Below are 19659 nucleotides of genomic sequence, written 5' to 3' on the forward strand. Positions count from 1 at the left end.
TCCTCTCAAGGCAGCAGTTATCCCTGTTGCTTGTGCACCTTTTTCTACCACACGTTTGCCTTCCACTCGACTTTCCATTAATATGCTTGGATACAGCACTCTGAACAGCCAGCTTCTTTAGCAATGGCCTTTTGTGACTTTTCCCTCCTTGTGGAGGGTCTCAACGACCTGTCTTCTGAACAACTGTCAAGTCAGCAGTCTTTTCCATGGTTGTGTAACCTACTGAACCAGACAGACCATTTAAAGGCTCAGGAAACCTTTACAAGTGTTTTTGAGTTAATTAGCTGATTAGAGTGTGACACCATGAGTGTACAATATTGAACTTTTTCACAATATTCAAATTTTCTGAGATACTAAATTTTTGGTTTTCACTTGCTGTAAGCCATAATCCTCAAAATTCAAAGAAAAACTCTTTAAATATATCACTCTGTGTAATGAATCTACAGAACAGGAGTTTCACTTTTTAAATTAAATTACTGAAATCACCTTTTTGATGATATTCACATTTTTGGAGATACAAGTGTATAGGCGATTCTGTGCAGAGCTACCGCCATGTAGTGGTTAATATCTCTTTAAGAGCTGTCTGGGTACATGTCCTAGAAAGGAAAAAGCAACCCAATTTAGGAAATCTTGCAAAACAAGAAGTAGCCAAAGCACCTATTGACACAAAAACCTAACCTTAGGATCTTTTCTTTTAAATGTGTGCCTTAGAACATGAGACACTGAGGCGGTGTTCACCAAGGTTTAGCGTTGGGACCCTTACTTTTTAATATCTTTAAAAATGATATAGGGTCTGGGATTAAAAGTACCATTTCAGTATTTGCAGATGACACCAAGCTTTGCAGTGGAAAAACCTTTACAGGAGGTCTCCAACTTGCATGCCGACCTCAATGCACGGTTTCATTGGGCAACTATGTGGCAAATGAGGTTTAATGTTAATAGATGTAAAGTTATGAACTTTCAGGCTAAGAATATGCATGCATCATAAATACTAGGTGGAGTAGAACTGGGGGAATCCATAGGAGGAGAAGGATCTGGGTGTTCTGGTAGATCCTAAGGTTAATAATAGCATGCAATGCCAAGCTGCGGTTTCCAAAGCAAGCAAAGTCCTTTCTTATATTAACAGAGGCATGGACGAGAGAGAGAGAGATCAATAATTTTGCCCTTCAAATCATTAGTTAGACCTCATCTGGAATATGCAGTTCACTTTTGGGCACCAGTTTCCAAAAAGGATATAAGGGAACTGGAGAAAATGCAGAGAAGGGCAACCAAACTGATAAGAGGCATGGAGGAGCTCAGCTATGAGGAAAGATTAGAGGAACTGAATTTATTCTCTCTTGAGAAGAGGAGACAAAAAGGGGGGGGATATGATCAAAATGTATAAATGCATAAGGGGTCCATATAGTGCACTTGGTATTGAGTTAAGGTCAACACAGAGGACAAGGGGCACTGTTTAGGTCTAGAGAAAAAAAAAAAAAGATTTAGTCTCCAAATACGGAAAGGTTTCTTCACTGTAAGAGCTGTGAAAATGTGGAATAGACTCTCTCCAGATGTGGTTCTGGCCAGCTCACTAGATTGCTTTAAAAAAGGCCTGGATTATTTCCTAGGTGTACCTAATATAAATGGGTACTAATAATTATAGGTAAAGTTGTTCCAGGGAATATACGATTGCCTCTCGGGGGATCAGGAAGGAATTTTTTTCCCCTGCTGTAGTAAACTGGATCATGCTTTGCTGGGGTTTTTTGCCTTCCTCTGGATCAACTGTGGGTATAGGATTGTGTAGGGGATTGTATGGTTGGGTTTTCTTTACAAATTTCTGTTTATTGGTTGAGCCAGATGGACCTGTGTCTTTTTTCAAACTGACTATGTAACTATGTGTTGCAGGGTACAGATTTTAAACTACCATTTTCAATAAGGAGGTCGCCAAATAATACATCCTGGTGCTGCATTTTTTTCATTCTTTTTATTCCTTACATAAAAGGGTAATATGATATGAGTGGAAATATCAGGCCAGATCAAAAAGCTCCTACTACTGTGGATAAGGATTATAACAATCCAGGATTAATGAGGGAAGAGACATTGATAAAGTGGAAGCAGAGCATTAAACACAGTACTTAAAGTGGTAGTATATGCCGCTTTTTACAGACAGGTAAGCCTATAATAAGGCTTACCTGTAGGTAAAATTAATATCTCCTAAACCTGCACGGTTTAGGAGATATTCACCCTGCACGCAGCCGCTGACACCAGCAGGGCATGCACTCTAAAGGTTCGGTGTATCCTGTCAGACTCTCGGAGCTCTGTTCCGGAAAGTGAACTCCCAGGCGCAGGAGTGACGTCATTGCGGCTCCGGCCACTCTCAGTGCCAGAGCCGCCGAAACTCTGAAGAGACACAGAGGGAACATGCCAGCTCCCTCAGCGGTGTCTGTGCGACCGTGTGGGGGCTTCATTCAAAGATATTTCATAATGTGCTAGTATGTGATGCATACTAGCACATTATGCCATTGTTCTGTGGGTTTTTTTTTTTTTACAAAGGGGATACAACCGCTATAATGTTCCTATAATCACCGTGACTCCTGTTCTGCCAAACTCCTTTCCCCTTCTAGATCATAGAACGTACCCTGAGATAAGAAGCGCTGAGTGGCCAGTAATAGTTGAGGGGATATCTTGACTTTTTGTTCCAGGTCACCACCCTTGAAAAAGGACAGGTCCTCTCCTCCACGTGGTATTGGAATTGGATGCACTTTAGGATGCTTCTTCTTTACAGCTTGTTCTAAAGGGGAAAATGTAAAATAAAAGACGCATCAGACAGCAGCTATACAGCACCCCATCACACAGTGTCAGACAGCAACGATACAGGACCCCCATCACACAGTGTCAGACAGCAACGATACAGGACCCCCATCACACAGTGTCAGACAGCAACGATACAGGACCCCCATCACACAGTGTCAGACAGCAACGATACAGGACCCCATCACACAGTGTCAGACAGCAACGATACAGGACCCCATCACACAGTGTCAGACAGCAACGATACAGGACCCCCATCACACAGTGTCAGACAGCAACGATACAGGACCCCATCACACAGTGTCAGACAGCAACGATACAGGACCCCATCACACAGTGTCAGACAGCAACGATACAGGACCCCATCACACAGTGTCAGACAGCAACGATACAGGACCCCCATCACACAGTCAGACAGCAACGATACAGGACCCCATCACACAGTGTCAGACAGCAACGATACAGGACCCCCATCACACAGTGTCAGACAGCAATGATACAGGACCCCATCACACAGTGTCAGACAGCAACGATACAGGACCCCATCACACAGTGTCAGACAGCAACGATACAGGACCCCATCACACAATGTTTGGCCACATAAAGATCAGGTTTTGAACAAGATGTACCAGAATGAAAGTAACTCAAAACACAGACCCCCATTATATCCTAATTTCATATCATGGCAAACAGAGAAAACTTTGTAGGAGCTCATCTCCTCAGAACTGTCTAGTAAGCTGGCCTGAAGCTGTCTATATAGGGGGAAGCTGTCTCACCAATAACAGGTACTGAGATATCTACATGTTCTAAAACCTGTCTCAGCTAATGTGTGTTGGCAGCCTACATGCAGCAATAAATGGATTTTTGTAAAATCTTACCGTAAAATCCTTTTCTCTTAGCTCATTGACAAACGTAGTCCTCGGTGATACAGCACCTTCGGGTTATGTTGCCTCCACAGGAGCAGGACTAGACAGGAAATTAAAATGCTCTGGCCACACCCTAGGGGCAGTCCCAGAGGGTATATCCTCTCTCTCTCTGCCTCAGCAAATCAGTTATGTCAAAAAGCAGTCTTTAGAGATTTTAACCCAACCCAACTCCAAAACAGAGGGGCGGGGACTACGTCTGTCAATGAGCTAAGAGAAAAGGATTTTACGGTAAGATTTTACAAAAATCCATTTTTCTCTATCGCTCATTGACAGACGTAGTCCTCGGTGATACAGCACCTTCGGGACGTCCCAGAGCAGTATCACAAATGAGGGGTGGGAAAATGGAAATCAAATCCCAATCTAGAAGGCCCAACCGGTGCCAACTAGAAGTTTACAATGCTCATCCTTAATGATGAGACTCAACAAAAAAGAAATTTTTCAAACAGAAAAAAAAAAAAACTCTCGAGGTAGACCACCGGTCTCCTCAAATTGCGGCCTGCAAAACCTTGCGGCCAAATGAGGCATCCGCCGATGCCGTCACATCAATTTTATAGAATTTTGTAAAGGTATGTACCGACGACCAGGTGGCCGCCTTACATACCTGGACCACTGACGCCTGATGGCGAAAGGCCCAGGAAGTACTGAGCGCTCGAGTGGAGTGCGCCCTAACAGGGAACGGAGGACTCTGACCCTTAATAGAATAAGCCTGTACCACCGTCTGTCTAATCCATTTGGCAATGGTCGCGGCAGATGCAGGCAACCCCTTTCTGGGGCCATCCGTGATCACAAAAAGTGAATCCGTATTACGGAATGATTCCGTAGCTTTCAGGTATACTCCGATTGCCCGAACCACATCTAAGGAATGCAACGCATGTTCCCGATGATGCTTGGGCTGAGGACACAAGGAAGGTAGTACAATATCTTCATTCAGATGAAAATCTGAAACCACCTTAGGAAGAAAGGATGGTTTAGGATGAAGTACTACCTTATCCCTATGAATCACTAGGTATGGGGACTGGCATGATAATGCAGCCAGTTCTGACACCCTGCGAGCAGAAGTGATAGCCACCAAGAAGGCCACCTTCTGGGATAAAGTAAACAAGGGAATCTCCCTGATGTTTTCAAAGGGAGGTTTCTGTAGAACCGACAAAACTAAATTAAGATCCCAGGGCGGTAAGGGCGCGCGGACTGGTGGAGCCAGGTGCCGCACCCCCTGGATGAAATTCCACACCAAGGACTTGGTAGCTAAAGGTTTCTGAAAGAAGATTGCCAACTGATTTGCTGAGGCAGAGAGAGAGAGGATATACCCTCTGGGACTGCCCCTAGGGTGTGGCCAGAGCATTTTAATTTCCTGTCTAGTCCTGCTCCTGTGGAGGCAACATAACCAGAAGGTGCTGTATCACCGAGGACTACGTCTGTCAATGAGCGATAGAGAAAAGCTTATTCTATTTTCTCCATAGCAAAAAGGCCATACAGCACATGTACAAATTTGTGTATAGAATTGTGCACGGTCAGTCACAAAAGCTCATTATAACCTTTAAAATATATCTAAACCCCAACAAAACATATATTGCAGCTTAGCAGTCCTTAGAGGAGGAGGCTGCGTTCATTTTCAGGTGTATTTCCTTTAATTTCACCTGGTTATCCTATGCATAAAACACTTCCTGTCCCTGGGTGTCTACTTCCCTGGATTAAGCAAGGGTGCCACCCATGCTGGACTACAGCTACATCGGTCTTTGTTCCTCTCCATTTCATAGAGTACGATTAGTAATTTACAGAAGAGATTGGGATTTTTGGTTTACTTGTAAAATCATTTTACAGAAGGAACAATCCCTGTGATACCTTTGAAAATACTTTTACCAAGTAAGACACGATAGGCCTCCAAAACAGTATAGTCTAGGCTTGTATCAAACCAACAGGATATTGAAATGTACCTCTCTGTAATGAAACTGGGCACATGGGACCACACGAAAAGGCAACTATCATCTTCCCCAGCATCCTCACACAGATCTGAACCAAGGAACTTTCCGATCCACCTGGGATCGAAGGGACAGGCACTTCTAATGCGGAAGCAGTACCTTTACCTGAGCCATGTCAAGGACTAAACCTAAATACTCCAGACATTGTGTTAGAACCAAAGCCGACTTCTAAAGGTTCAGTACCATCTGCTGGACATTTGATATCCACTTCTAAAGTGCTTCCTGAGGAGGAAATTGCCGAAGCACACCACACTGGGGATACCCTGGGTCCTTAACAACCTAAGAACTGGAGCCAACAACTTGGTAAACACTCCGGGGGCTGTGGACAGGCCAAATGGCAACGCCACAAACTCCCACTGATGAATTAAAGCATCACTAACTTGGTAGACTCCATTTTGAATTTTTTTTCCTTTAGGAACTCTTGAGGTCCAACATAGGCCAGACATGTCCTTTTGGCTTGGGAGCTGTAAACAGGTCTTCCCTTTCTGGCACGGGTGCAATGACCCCCTGGGGTCACAGCCTTTGAAGAGCTGCAAAGAAAACCTCTCTTTTTAACAAGGGGGCCCCCCAGATCCTGCCTCCCCCTATGGCAATGAGTATGGGGTACATAGTACTCCATACTCATTCATCCAAAAAAAAGTGTAGTGTGAAAAAAGACAGCTTTTGACAGGTCCTTTATTTAGAAAATTTTAATTTTTAGGAAAAAAAAAAAAAAAAAAAAGAAGGTCCACTCGGGGCAAAGGCACCTGCTGTCTGCCCAGCTCTACACCAGGGGACATTATTTAAAAAAATAAAAAAAACAAAGGACTTGTCAAAAAAATGTCTGATGTCATTTTTTACACTACACATTCTTTATTTGGTGAAAGAAAAGGGGTACTATTATGTACTCCCTACTCATTCACATAAGGTGTGTGGGGGGGGGGGGGGGACGACTGTGGGCCCCCTTGTTATAAGGGGCTTCCAGATTCCGATAAGCCAATGTACTTTGGGAGGGGGGGGGGGGGGGCAAAGCAACCCCCCCTCCCGGTTGAGGGCATGTGGCATGGTATGGTTCGCTCGCCTGTCCCCTCCTTCATGCGACTTGGTTCTGTGAATGGAGCCTAGTATGTGTGGGGGCTGGGATTAAAAAAAAAAAAAAAATGAACGTTTTTGGTGGATTGAAAGTATAGCTGTATTCTTCATTGTAGAGCTAGTCACTCCTTGTTTCCTAAATGGTGAATATGTACATCAGGAAAAAGATAGGGCAAGATGTACTTTGACCCAACTGCATCCTTCTTCAACTCCTCCCCATTACCAATACAGAGTCACCAACTTACTGTAATCCTCGGATTCATCCAAAATCTCAGATTTTATAATTTCCTCAATAACATCCTCCAACGTGACTAGGCCCATCACCTCGTAGAATGGATCACCTTCTCCTTCGTTATTCACTTTCTGGACCATAGCCATGTGAGACTTACCTGTAGAGATGTAACAGACATACAAAACAGCAGCAGGATATGAAATACAGAATGGACCAAATACAATTTACATTATATGCAATGATGACGAATACAACACGTAATACGTTATTATGGAAAGCTTCAGCTTCACTTGACACTGAAATATATGCACCGGAAGAATCACTGCCACATACCTTATAAGGGATGATTATTATAATGGAATAGTTTTCATGTCAGTTAGGACATTTGATTCTATGAACGCTATTCCACGATCCATCATACTTCATGTAAAGCAGTATCTCCTTGCACTCTTTAGAGGCTGCAATTATCTTCGGAGCATGATTTACCCCTAATCTACGCACCCCTTAACATTTTGCAAAATTTGGAGAAAAAGCAGCACAAAGACTTGCATGTGCAAAAGCACAAATAAACACATACTGCTCTGGCATAGCCAGGGCCTTCTCACCCTTTTTAAACTCCTCCAGCACAGCGTCCAACTTGGTGTCACTAAACACAAAGTGGACAGGGTGACTGTAGAAGCGGGTAATGGTGCTCAGAGGGGTGCAGTCATCTGGATCCACATAAGCCAAGTCTTTCAGATAAAGGATATCCACAATGTTGGTCCGCTCGTTTTCATAGACTGGTATACGGGTGTAGCCACTTTCCATGATGCTAGACATGGTGCTGAAGTCCAGGAGGGCATCGGTGGCTAGCATGAAGCAGTCATTCACAGGCGTTAAGATATCTTCCACCGTCCTATTCCTTAAAGCTCCCTTGCTGAATTCGTCCCTCACCAACTCACTGTAGGGATCCCCGCACCTGGCCATCTCTAGGATCCGTAGTCTCATGTAGCAGCAGCTTGGGTCCAGGCCAATCATCTTCTCCAGAAGCCAGGACAAGGGAAATGCAATGGGCCCAGGAAGGAGCAGGAAAAAGTGGGTGAGCCAAAGGCACTTGGATGCCAGCCAAGGACCCCAGCGGGAACTGATGGCAGCAGGTAGAGCTTCTCCAGCCAACCAGAGCAGTCCAGCTGCTGAAAAGATGGCACCAGCTATGGAGCCAATGGCTTGATACAGCAAAACGGCTACAGCCGCATTGGTGATACAGCACAGGGCCAACAGGGAAATCAGCGTATAACCTCCCCAACGAGTCCTTAGGTAGTCCAGCCGAGTGGCGCCAAGTCTTTCGGAGGGGGAACCCCAGTCTCTAAGAATACCAAGTTCTGGGGGCTCCAGGATCAGGGTGCTTAACTGGAGACCTCGGAGAAGGCCAGAGAGCAGCACGCAAAGGGCGATTAGAAAAGCCAAGAGCCAAGTCACTAAACGTTCATCAGTAGAGCCATCGTTGGCCTGATCCCTGGCCTCAAACTGGTCACACGCCCCCTGTTCCCCCCCAAATGACTTCTCATCCCCCGCCACTGCAAACAGCATGTCCCCCCCTGAATAAAGGACCCAATCCCCTCCCTGGAGAATACACAGGGGGTACAGGAGGTCTTTCTGCATTGTAACCCCATCCTGAACCTGGACAGCGACCAGGCACGAGTGCTCTCCGCAGGCCAGGAACTTCTGCAGCAGCTGCAAGGGTGTATCTGGGGCGGAAGTGCAGCTTTGGCCCCCAGGAGCCCCAATAGACAGCCAGGGCCAGGTATTATTGCGAAGACCCAAGCCATAGAGGCGGAGGAAGAACAGAGAACCGGGACGAGCACTGATTATCCCTCCGTTCATAGAAACTCCAGTTCCATTCTCCAAACGCACCCCCAGCACATGCGCCTGCTCGCTGCCCTCACCTATTACCTGCGATGCCCCCAATCCGGCCACTAACAGCAGCCGCACAGCAGCAGCAGCAGCGGCCATGTTAGTGGAGGGAAGGCAGCGCCCGCCCACTACTCCCCCCTTTCTCCAATGCGTTCTTACGGCTGAAAGATAACGTAGCAAATGAGGAACGCGCCAATGCTCACCGACCAATAGGAAACGGGAGGTGGGACTGGGGCTGAGCAGCTGTAAACAAGGAAGGGAGCCAAGCGCGAGCTAACCCCTTCATTGCCAGCAGATCGTGATTGCAAACAATGAAGGGATGGAATGCAGCAAAACACAGGCGCCTTTATATCCTCATCTATTAATATCAGGCACATGCAGTACCCATCTAGTAATGCCAGGAACACCAGCACTGTGCTCTCTCTCTCTCCAATCACTGCTACATGACACACATGCATGGGGCATACATTCACATTCCAGGAATTTCATTACAAGTATCAGATTTCAAGGCCACGTAGAAGTCAAACCAGAAGGTTTACTGGTTAAAAAAAAAACACCCTTCCATTGCATGTGCCTCTCTGAATCTAGATTGCCTGCTTTCTGTGTATCAGAGTAAAAGCAGGCATCCTCTGCTGTCTGCTCTTAGAGGAATCATCATCCTTACCAAATAAACTGCCTAAGCAGATAATGGGTGTCCAGATAAAAACAGTGTGCAGCTTGGACAAAAGTTGAATCATGCCCTTACTAGAGGTGTAGGCATCGCTCCTAACTGTCCCTGATTTGGAACTATGTCCCTCTCTTTGCTCTGATCTATAGACTTGTATATAAAATGCACTTTAGATCTTTCAAAGTGTTTCCCAGTGCTAAACCTTCATCTATTTTCTAAATGTCTGTATTTGTAAAATTCAAAAGCAAGTATAAAAGAATAGTAGTGGCAAAAAAAAAACACTTGTGGGTTTAACTCATTTTTTTTTTTTCTGCACAAGTCTCCTTTAAGGGGCGTGGCAGGGGGGAGTGTCCTATGCCTACATAACTTTTGCAAATAGGTGTCCCTTGTTCCCATTTAAATAAGTTGGGAGGTATGGGTGTAGGCCATTTATGTACCTAAAGAAGCCTAATGCCTCGTACACACACACATCAATTATTGGCCGGGAATTTTTGGCCAACGTCCGATCGGCCGATTTTCGGCTTGTTAGTATGATGCTTTCGACAACAGACTCCGACTTTTCGGCCGAAAAAAAATCTAGTTTGCAGGTTATAAAATTTTTGTTGGCCGTCAACACAACGGCCGATTTTCCGTCAGTCAGTACAGATTTCGGCAGACAAAAATGTGATGAGCAAGACTGGGCATGCTCAGAGAAGAAAAAACACACGGAAAGTAAACCAGCACATGACATCACTTCTGAAGTAGAATTTTGTTGGCCGAGAAAATTCATGTGCAGTCTAGGCACATTCCAACCAACAAAACACAACTCTGGACAAAGTTGGACGATCGGTCGGCCGATAATCGTTGCGTGTGTACGAGGCTTAAGGCCCATTTCACACAGGCGGACCGTTCAGATCCGCCTGTCCGTTTTTCAAGTGGATTTTAACGGATGCCCCATGCATCTCTATGGGGCATCGGATGTCAGCGGAGACATGTCCTCTGTCACATCCAGACGGATGGAAACCCTATTTTCCATCTGTCTGGCGGATAGGATCGGATGGGAACAGACAGGTGGTCCGTTCTCATCCGATTCCCCCATAGAGAAGAATGAGGACCTGACAGCTCTGTCTCCACACAGAGCTGCCATCCGACTGCTCAGCGTTGGATCGGTGGATGGATCCCGCGCTGAGAAAAACGGAGTCCGCCTGATGAACTCCCTGTGTGAAAGGGACCTTACTGAATACTCCCAGCACGTTGCTAAGAGAAGCCCAGCTGTTACTGCTCACCTCCACCATCACAGGAGTGAGCTCTTCCTCCGATTCAAACCCCCTCACATGCTTGCTCTCTCTCTCTGCAGTAGCTCAGAGTATGGGACCTCGCTCCTGTGATGGTGGAGGTGACCAGTAACAGATGGGAGTGACCCTTGGCAACATCCTAGGAATTTTCCAGTCAGGCTTCATGAGGTACATAAAAGACCTCCACCTATAGCAAAGGCATAATTCAATTTTAGTAAAAGCTGCACTGTTTGTTCTTATCTACAGATGCCCCTTTTCCTGCAGAGGCAGGGTTTTTTTTTTTTTTTTATAGATAACCAAACCCTTTAAACTGGCCATACACTATACAATCCCTGTACACTCCTTTATCAAAACTATGTAAGCGCAGGACACACCTAAACCATCTATACAATTTCTGGCAGGCTCTTACACTACACAGTGGAAAGTAAGGCTGGCCATACACTATACAATTTTCTTGTTCAACTTTCCTTTAGATTTACCAAAACCATGTAATATAGGGTCAAACCTAAACACTTTCAATTTGTATGCAGTCAGGCAGGCCCTTGCACTACATAGTTTAAGGTAAATCTAAAGGAAATTGAATAAGAAAATTGTATAGTGTATGGCCAGCCTAAATCTAAAGATTGTAGTGTGTGTTTACCTCTAGGGAAGGCCTATACTACACATTATAAAAACTTTACAGGGCTTCAACATGAGGACAACACTCAATATAGCCATATGACGGATTTTCAATTGCAGCGTACAGCTACACGAGGGACATTTTTGCCTGTACAGGGATGCACAGATGTTCTGTGCAGGCAGTCCCACCGATTTCAGCTGAGACGTAGATGCTGCACTGACACAGTCACTGCTCCCAATTGGAAAGCTGTGCACATGCACAGTCCCAAAACACAGTCCATGTGCCTTCAGGTCTGTGCCCCTACATGGCTGTCAAATCGGGAGAAGAGATTGTGGCCATGCAGCTGCTGCATCACAACTGACATTTATTGGACTGCCTGCACAGAACAGCAGTGCATACAGGCAAACCTGGCCCTCACACAGGTGTATGCTGTAATACAGAACAGCGGTGCATTCCCACACAGGCAAACCTGGCCCTCACACGGGTGTATGTGGTAATACAGAACAACGGTGCACTCCCACACAGGCAAACCTGGCCCTCACACAGGTGTATGCTGTAATACAGAACAGCTGTGCATTCCCACACAGGCAAACCTGGCCCCGACACGGGTGTATGCTGTAATACAGAACAGCTGTGCATTCCCACACAGGCAAACCTGGTCCTCACACGGGTGTATGCTGTAATACAGAACAGCTGTGCATTCCCACACAGGCAAACCTGGCCCTCACACAGGTGTATGCTGTAATACAGAACAGCAGTACATTCCCGCACAGGCAAACCTGGCCCTCACACGGGTGTATGCTGTAATACAGAACAGCTGTGCATTCCCACACAGGCAAACCTGGCCCTCACACGGGTGTATGCTGTAATACAGAACAGCTGTGCATTCCCACACAGGCAAACCTGGCCCTCACACAGGTGTATGCTGTAATACAGAACAGCTGTGCATTCCCACACAGGCAAACCTGGCCCTCACACAGGTGTATGCTGTAATACAGAACAGCTGTGCATTCCCACACAGGCAAACCTGGCCCTCACACAGGTGTATGCTGTAATACAGAACAGCTGTGCATTCCCACACAGGCAAACCTGGCCCTCACACAGGTGTATGCTGTAATACAGAACAGCTGTGCATTCCCGCACAGGCAAACCTGGCCCTCACACAGGTGTATGCTGTAATACAGAACAGCAGTACATTCCCGCACAGGCAAACCTGGCCCTCACACGGGTGTATGCTGTAATACAGAACAGCTGTGCATTCCCACACAGGCGAACCTGGCCCTCACACAGGTGTATGCTGTAATACAGAACAGCTGTGCATTCCCGCACAGGCAAACCTGGCCCTCACACAGGTGTATGCTGTAATACAGAACAGCAGTACATTCCTGCACAGGCAAACCTGGCCCTCACACGGGTGTATGCTGTAATACAGAACAGCTGTGCATTCCCACACAGGCGAACCTGGCCCTCACACAGGTGTATGCTGTAATACAGAACAGCTGTGCATTCCCACACAGGCAAACCTGGCCCTCACACAGGTGTATGCTGTAATACAGAACAGCGGTGCATTCCCACACAGGCAAACCTGGCCCTCACACAGGTGTATGCTGTAATACAGAACAGCTGTGCATTCCCACACAGGCGAAGGCCCTCACACAGGTGTATGTTGTAATACAGAACAGCTGTGCATTCCCACACAGGCAAACCTGGCCCTCACACGGGTGTATATGGTAATACAGAACAGCTGTGCATTCCCACACAGGCGAACCTGGCCCTCACACGGGTGTATGCTGTAATACAGAACAGCTGTGCATTCCCACACAGGCAAACCTGGCCCTCACACGGGTGTATGCTGTAATACAGAACAGCTGTGCATTCCCACACAGGCAAACCTGGCCCTCACACGGGTGTATGCTGTAATACAGAACAGCGGTGCATTCCCACACAGGCGAACCTGGCCCTCACACAGGTGTATGCTGTAATACAGAACAGTGGTACATTCCTGCACAGGCAAACCTGGCCCTGACACGGGTGTATGTGGTAATACAGAACAGCGGTGCATTCCCACACAGGCAAACCTGGCCCTCACACAGGTGTATGCTGTAATACAGAACAGCTGTGCATTCCCACACAGGCGAACCTGGCCCTCACACAGGTGTATGTTGTAATACAGAACAGCTGTGCATTCCCACACAGGCAAACCTGGCCCTCACACGGGTGTATGTTGTAATACAGAACATCAGTGCATTCTCAAACCTGGCCCTCACACGGGTGTATGCTGTAGTACGCCTGTGTGATTGAGGCCCTATTTGTGAAGGGAGACTCAGTTACAATGGCATAGGTAGTAGAAGCCCGTATTAATATTGGCTAGGATCTTAGTAAACCAAAAAGCATTAGAATTATTATAACAGGGCTTGTCTTATAAATATGGCCAGCTTTTATTATTTTCTATCCTGGACAAATTATTGACAACAGACTGATGGACAACTCCGACACTTAAGCCCCGTACACACGCAACGATTATCGGCCGACCGATCGTCTGTCTTTTGTCCAGAGTGGTGTTTTGTTGGTTGGAATGTGCCTAGACTGCACACGAATTTTCTTGCCCAACAAAAATCTGCTTCTGAAGTGATGTCATGTGTTGGTTTGCTTTCTTTGTGTTCTTTGTGTTCTTTCTTCTCTGAGCATGCCCAGTCTTGCTCATAAGATTTTTCCCTGTCGAAATCTGTACTGACTGCACGAAAATCGGCCGTTTGACAGCCAACAAAAATTTTATAGTCTGCACACCAGATTTTTTTCGGCCGAAAAGTCGGAGTCGGTTGTAGGAAGCATCATACTAAGAAGCCGAAAATCGGCAGATCGGACGTTGGATGAAAATTCCCTGCCAATTTTCGATGCGTGTATACGGGGCTTAAGCCCCCATTCCCACCTAAATGATTGGTCTCATTTGCAGAATTGCAGTAAGATTTCTATGTGGCCTGTTCAGGTCTAGTTGATGTGCTGTTGCTTCTCAAGCTAAAAAAGTACAGGCACTTTGGTGCAGGTTATCTTTTGACCCCTACTGACTTTAAAGGGAGCACTGGAAAGACGTGCACGTTTTTTTTCCCCCCCACCTAACAGCCAGTCTTCTCCTAGGGATAGGATAAAAAACAAACATGCCTGAAAATGCATATATAAAATGCCTGAAGTGGACAAAACTCAAGTGTGAGCCTAGCCTTGACCATCCAGCTTTTACGTGGCCCATTGTGTCCTGCAAATCAGTGGCACAGTGTAAAATTATTCATTACTAGACTCAGAGAGGGGGTGCACCAGAACACATTGGGACTGTGATTTATTTATATGGTAAATAAATAAATTTTCTTTTTTGTATTAGCCATCGTAGGTGTCAGATCCACATTTTATTGTAATCGCATTTTTGGAGACATGTATTATATTTTGGCTACTCCCTGATCAATGCTGGACTTTAAATTATCCATCACACATTATTGGAGAATTGTGTATCATTATGTAGCTTACTTCCTTGGGAGCCAATTGTTTAATTTGTTTAGCGATCATTTGCCATACTTGGGAATTATTCACTTGCAGCCTTCGTAGCAGGATTGAACTGCTGTGAAGCTCTAGCCTATTTAAGATGTGACCACTTGCGAACAGTCATGTAAACCGACCATAGAGGGTTCAAATATGTTCAAGTGAATGGGCTGCTGTGCCCATGCAAAATGTGGGCTACACTGAAAGAATAGGTGTAAGCCAAGCCTAAGGCCACATTCACACTTGTTCAGGTGGTGGTGGGTATTGCACCTGCAGCCAAAATGCACTGCTCTTAATTAGGACACCCCCATGCATCTACACAGGTACAAAGGGTTGCTGGTGCAGGAAATCGTATGGTGCAAAAGGATTAGGCGATTTCCCTGCAGATTTAAAAAAAGGTGCAAGGACCTTTTTCCCCTATGTTTCCCACAGGTACAGCAGCCCATTCAAGTAAATGGGCTGCTGTGCTCAAGAAAAAAATGGGCCGTACCAAACGTCCAGGTGTTAACCAAACCTAAGGGTTGAAAGCCATTTCAAGGGTTCCATGTTAAAAAAAGTTCTCAATCATGTCTTCCCAAAAATGTCCTCACGTAATCTTCTTTCTTCCCACAGTTGCCACATTATTCTAAGAACTTCTTTGACATTGCATTAGAACATACTGTATTCCATAATAATAGCACCTGTCACAACTTAATCAAGAAATACCATCGTGTGCAAGAACTCCTTAACTCAGACACAGCTTGATGTTCAGGCATGAACTCATAAGTTTACATACCCTGGCAGAATTTACGATTTCTTGGCCATTTTTCAGAGCATATGAATGATAAATACAAAAAAACTTTTCTTTCACTCATGGTTAGGGTTTGGCTGATGCCATTTATTATCAATTAACTGTGTTTACACTTTTTAAAGCATAATGACAACAGAAACTACCAAAATGACCCTGAGCAAAAGTTTACATACCCCAGTTTAATACCGTGTATTGCCGTTTGACATCAATGACAGCTTGAAGTCTTTTGTGGTATTTGTGGATGAGGCTCTTTATTTTCTCAGATGGTAAAGCTGCCCATTCTTCCTGGCAAAAAGCCTCCAGTTCCTGTAAATTCTTGGGCTGTCTTGCATGAACTGCACGTTTGAGATCTCCCCAGAGTGGCTCAATGATATTGAGGTCAGGAGATGGAGACGGCCACTCCAGAACCTCCACTTTATTATGCTGTAGCCAATGACAGGTCAACTTGGCCTTGTGTTTAGGATCATTGCCATGTTGGAATGTCCAAGTAAGTCCCATGCGAAGCTTCTAGGCTGATGAATGCAAATTGTCCTCCAGTATTTATTGATAACATACTGCATTCATCTTGCCATAAATTCTGACCAAATTTCCTGTGCCTTTGTAGCTCACACATCCCCAAAACATCAGCAATCCACCTCCAGGTTTCACAGTAGGAATGGTGTACCTTTAATCATAGGCCATGTTGACTCCTCTCCAAATGTAGCGTTTATGGTTGTGGCCAAAAAGCTTAATTTTGGTCTCATCACTCCAAATTACTTTGTGCCAGAAGGGGTTTGAGGCTTGTCTCTTTGCTGTTTGGCGTATTGTAAGTGGGATACTTTGTGGCATTTGTGTAGTAATGGCTTTCTTCTGGTGACTTGACCATGCAGCCCATCTTTCTTCAAGTGCCTCCTTATTGTGCATCCTGAAACAGCCAAACCACATTTTCAGAGAGTCCTGTATTTCACCTGAAGTTATTTGTGGGCTTTTCTTTGCATCTTGAACAATTTTCCTGGCAGTTGTGGCTGAAATTCTAGTTGGTCTACCTGAACGTGGTTTGGTTTCAACAGAACCCCTCATTTTCCACTTCTTGATTAGCATTTGAACACTGCTGATTGGCATTCTCAATTCCTTGGATATCTTTTTATATCCCTTTCCTGTTTTATACAGTTCAACTACCTTTTCCCGCAGATCCTTTGACAATTCTTTTGCTTTCTCCATGACTCAGAATCCAGAAACGTCAGTTCAGCACTGGATGAAAGATGCAAGGGTCTGTCAGGAGTCCAGAAACTCATCGACCTTTTATACACACAAGCTAATTACAAGCAAGCAGATCACAGGTGAGGATGGTTACCTTTAATAGCCATTCAAACCCCTTTGTGTCAACTTGTGTGCATGTTATCAGGCCAAAATCACCAGGGTATGTAAACTTTTGATCAGGGTCATTTGGGTAGTTTCTGTTGTCATGATTTAAAAAGAGTAAACAGATGATTGATAATAAATGGCTTCAGCCAAACACTAACCATGAGTGAAAGAAAAGTTTGTGTGTTATTCATATTTTCGGAAAAATGGCCAAGAAATCTTAAGCTCTGCCAAGGTATGTAAATTTATAAGCACAACTGTATATAACATTCTCATTTAGCTTTATAATAAACATAGCCTATCGCGCTCAAGCCTCAAGACAGAAGTGTGGCACAAATAAGCGCAGTGTTGTTCCTTTCGGCCACTTGTAGATGCTAGATATGTGCCATCATGCACCTGTAACAACGTTACCTTCTGTATAGAGATGAATAAATCACACAAAGCACTCTGGATGATGTTGACTTGATATAAACCAGAAACTGAATTAGATGAACTGCAAGCAAGCTTATATAATAAACTCTTTAATAATTAAACAATTATATATTTACAGTCATCTGAAATCGTACCCTCTTTTCACCCACCACCCCTCCTGAGGGGGAAGAAAGAAAAAAAATAGGCAAACATTTCCCTTCTTTTGGAACTCCGTAAACACCATTTCTCACATCTGATTAATTCCGAGTCCCTGAGCAAGAAGGATCTGATTTGCCACTACAGACGATGGCAGCTCCAGATACAAGAAACTGTTTATGGCTTAAGCATACTGTTCACTCGTCAAATAAAATTAAAAAAACATAAAACAAACATTAGTGTGACATTAACTGATATTTGCAACTTCACTAAAAGGCTTTTTATGTCTCTCAGAGACAAAACCTCTGTACCACAGATCCCTGGTCCAGCAATAAATCCACTCCCATTGAACTTATTTTATATTACGAAGCAGATCAGATAAAGCTTATGCCACTTTTCCACTGCAAGTACCGGCTCGGCTCTACTCAGCCCTGCTTGGCCCGGTTTGCTTTTCCACTGCTGGTACCGCATGTTACGGTGTTGGAGCGGTTCGGTACGGTACGGTTTGCTTTTCCACTAAAGTAGTACTAAAGTTAAGTGGGTGGGATAACAACGGGGTGGGTGGGATTCTCTGACCAATCAGTGGCTAGTAGTGACTGCATGCAAAGGATTGTGGGATATGGTACTGGGTATGGTACCTCTTGGAACCACAATCGAGTTGGTACTGTTTTTGAGAGCCGTACCCTTCGGTTCCATGCAGTGGAAAAGCGCCGCTGTACCGTACCGAACCATTCCTACACCATACCATGCGATACCAGCAGTGGAAAAGCAAAAAAGCGAGCCGAAACGTTCGGTTCCATGCAGTGGAAAAGCGCCATTAGAGGATATAAGTAGCCATTTGGTGTTGCAACCCCACAGACCCTACACATGGCTGAATTAGGAGTTTAGCATGGACTGACTAATTCCACCATGGGCCTACAGAGATGGGAGGCAGCTAGTTTGCAAGAGGCAGATATTCCCATGAACAAAGTTCCAAATCCCAAAATAACTGCCTCATGGGCAAATTTTCTTTCAGGGGCACCACCAGAAGTGCTTTAGAAAAGGTTTGGAGTTGCTTCCACTGCATGTCTTAAGCTATATTTGTAATATTTTCTACACTGTTCTCTATAAAATAACCAATGCAGTACCAGATGTGGTAGATCACTTGGCATGTCCTACTCCGAATCTGGCAAAGGTAGCTGCTTCCTGTCCAGACTGTAACCCTTAGAAGACGGATCATGCTAACACTTTACCCTGCTTCTATGGGTACACGGATCATGCTAACACTTTACCCTGCTTCTATGGGTACAGAGGACAGGGATAAAAAAGAAGAACTGTTCAACGCTAAACTATTCCTTGAAAAAGCCAATTTGTGCTATAAGTTACAGAATATGTACCCACAGTAGTGCTACTAGTTAACCTACTGTGATGGGCACACCATTTACAAGCAAGCATTAAAAATACCAGTGTATACAACCTAAAAGTATGTCTGTATTACACACACTGACTAACCTAATACACCAGCTTGGAATCAAAATTGATTTGAAAATTTGCTTTTAAAGAGTAACTGAAGATTACATTCCAAATATGTATTTTTTTTTTTTTGCTCGTTTTTAAATATAGGGAACCTCATTATGCACAAAAAAGAAGAGCTGAAGGAAAACATTTTCCTCATTTTGGAAAAAAGTAAAGCAGGATCAGTTTTTCTTTTTTTTTGCAATTTGTGTCCCATTGGGGAGATCTCTCCATTTCCTATCCCGACATAGCCAAATCAGGAAGTGAGAGGAAACTTCCCCAAAGAGAGGGAATCATTGGTTGTAACAAGGGTTTACAAAAACTAGTGTGCCCATCAAAAGATTTTCCCTTTATTCCTGCTTTGGCGACAACCTTAAGTTGGTATGTTCTTTCACTCTCGGTATTAAAGTGGAATTCAAGGCGAAACCCAAGTACTCTAAAAATGCTCCAGCCCCCTCCTAACACCTATTCTAACTAATGTGTCATAG

General features: G+C 44.8%; 1 protein-coding gene across 1 annotated transcript in view; it reads right to left on the reverse strand.

Moving 5' to 3' along the window:
• CNNM3 (cyclin and CBS domain divalent metal cation transport mediator 3) overlaps positions 1 to 9026 on the reverse strand; it is a 44080-nt gene extending 35054 nt beyond the window's left edge. Inside the window, exons 1-3 of the mRNA XM_082254551.1 lie at positions 7604 to 9026; positions 7012 to 7155; positions 2618 to 2770 (exon numbers count right to left, since the gene is read on the reverse strand). Of these exons, the coding sequence (XP_082110677.1) occupies positions 2618 to 2770; positions 7012 to 7155; positions 7604 to 8990 (1684 nt within the window). The 5' untranslated portion in view covers positions 8991 to 9026. The remainder of the gene's footprint in view (positions 1 to 2617; positions 2771 to 7011; positions 7156 to 7603) is intronic.
• Positions 9027 to 19659: the final 10633 nt, after the last annotated feature.

The sequence above is a fragment of the Pelophylax lessonae genome (assembly GCF_965119305.1).
Source record: "Pelophylax lessonae genome assembly, chromosome: 4".
Lineage (NCBI taxonomy): Eukaryota > Metazoa > Chordata > Amphibia > Anura > Ranidae > Pelophylax > Pelophylax lessonae.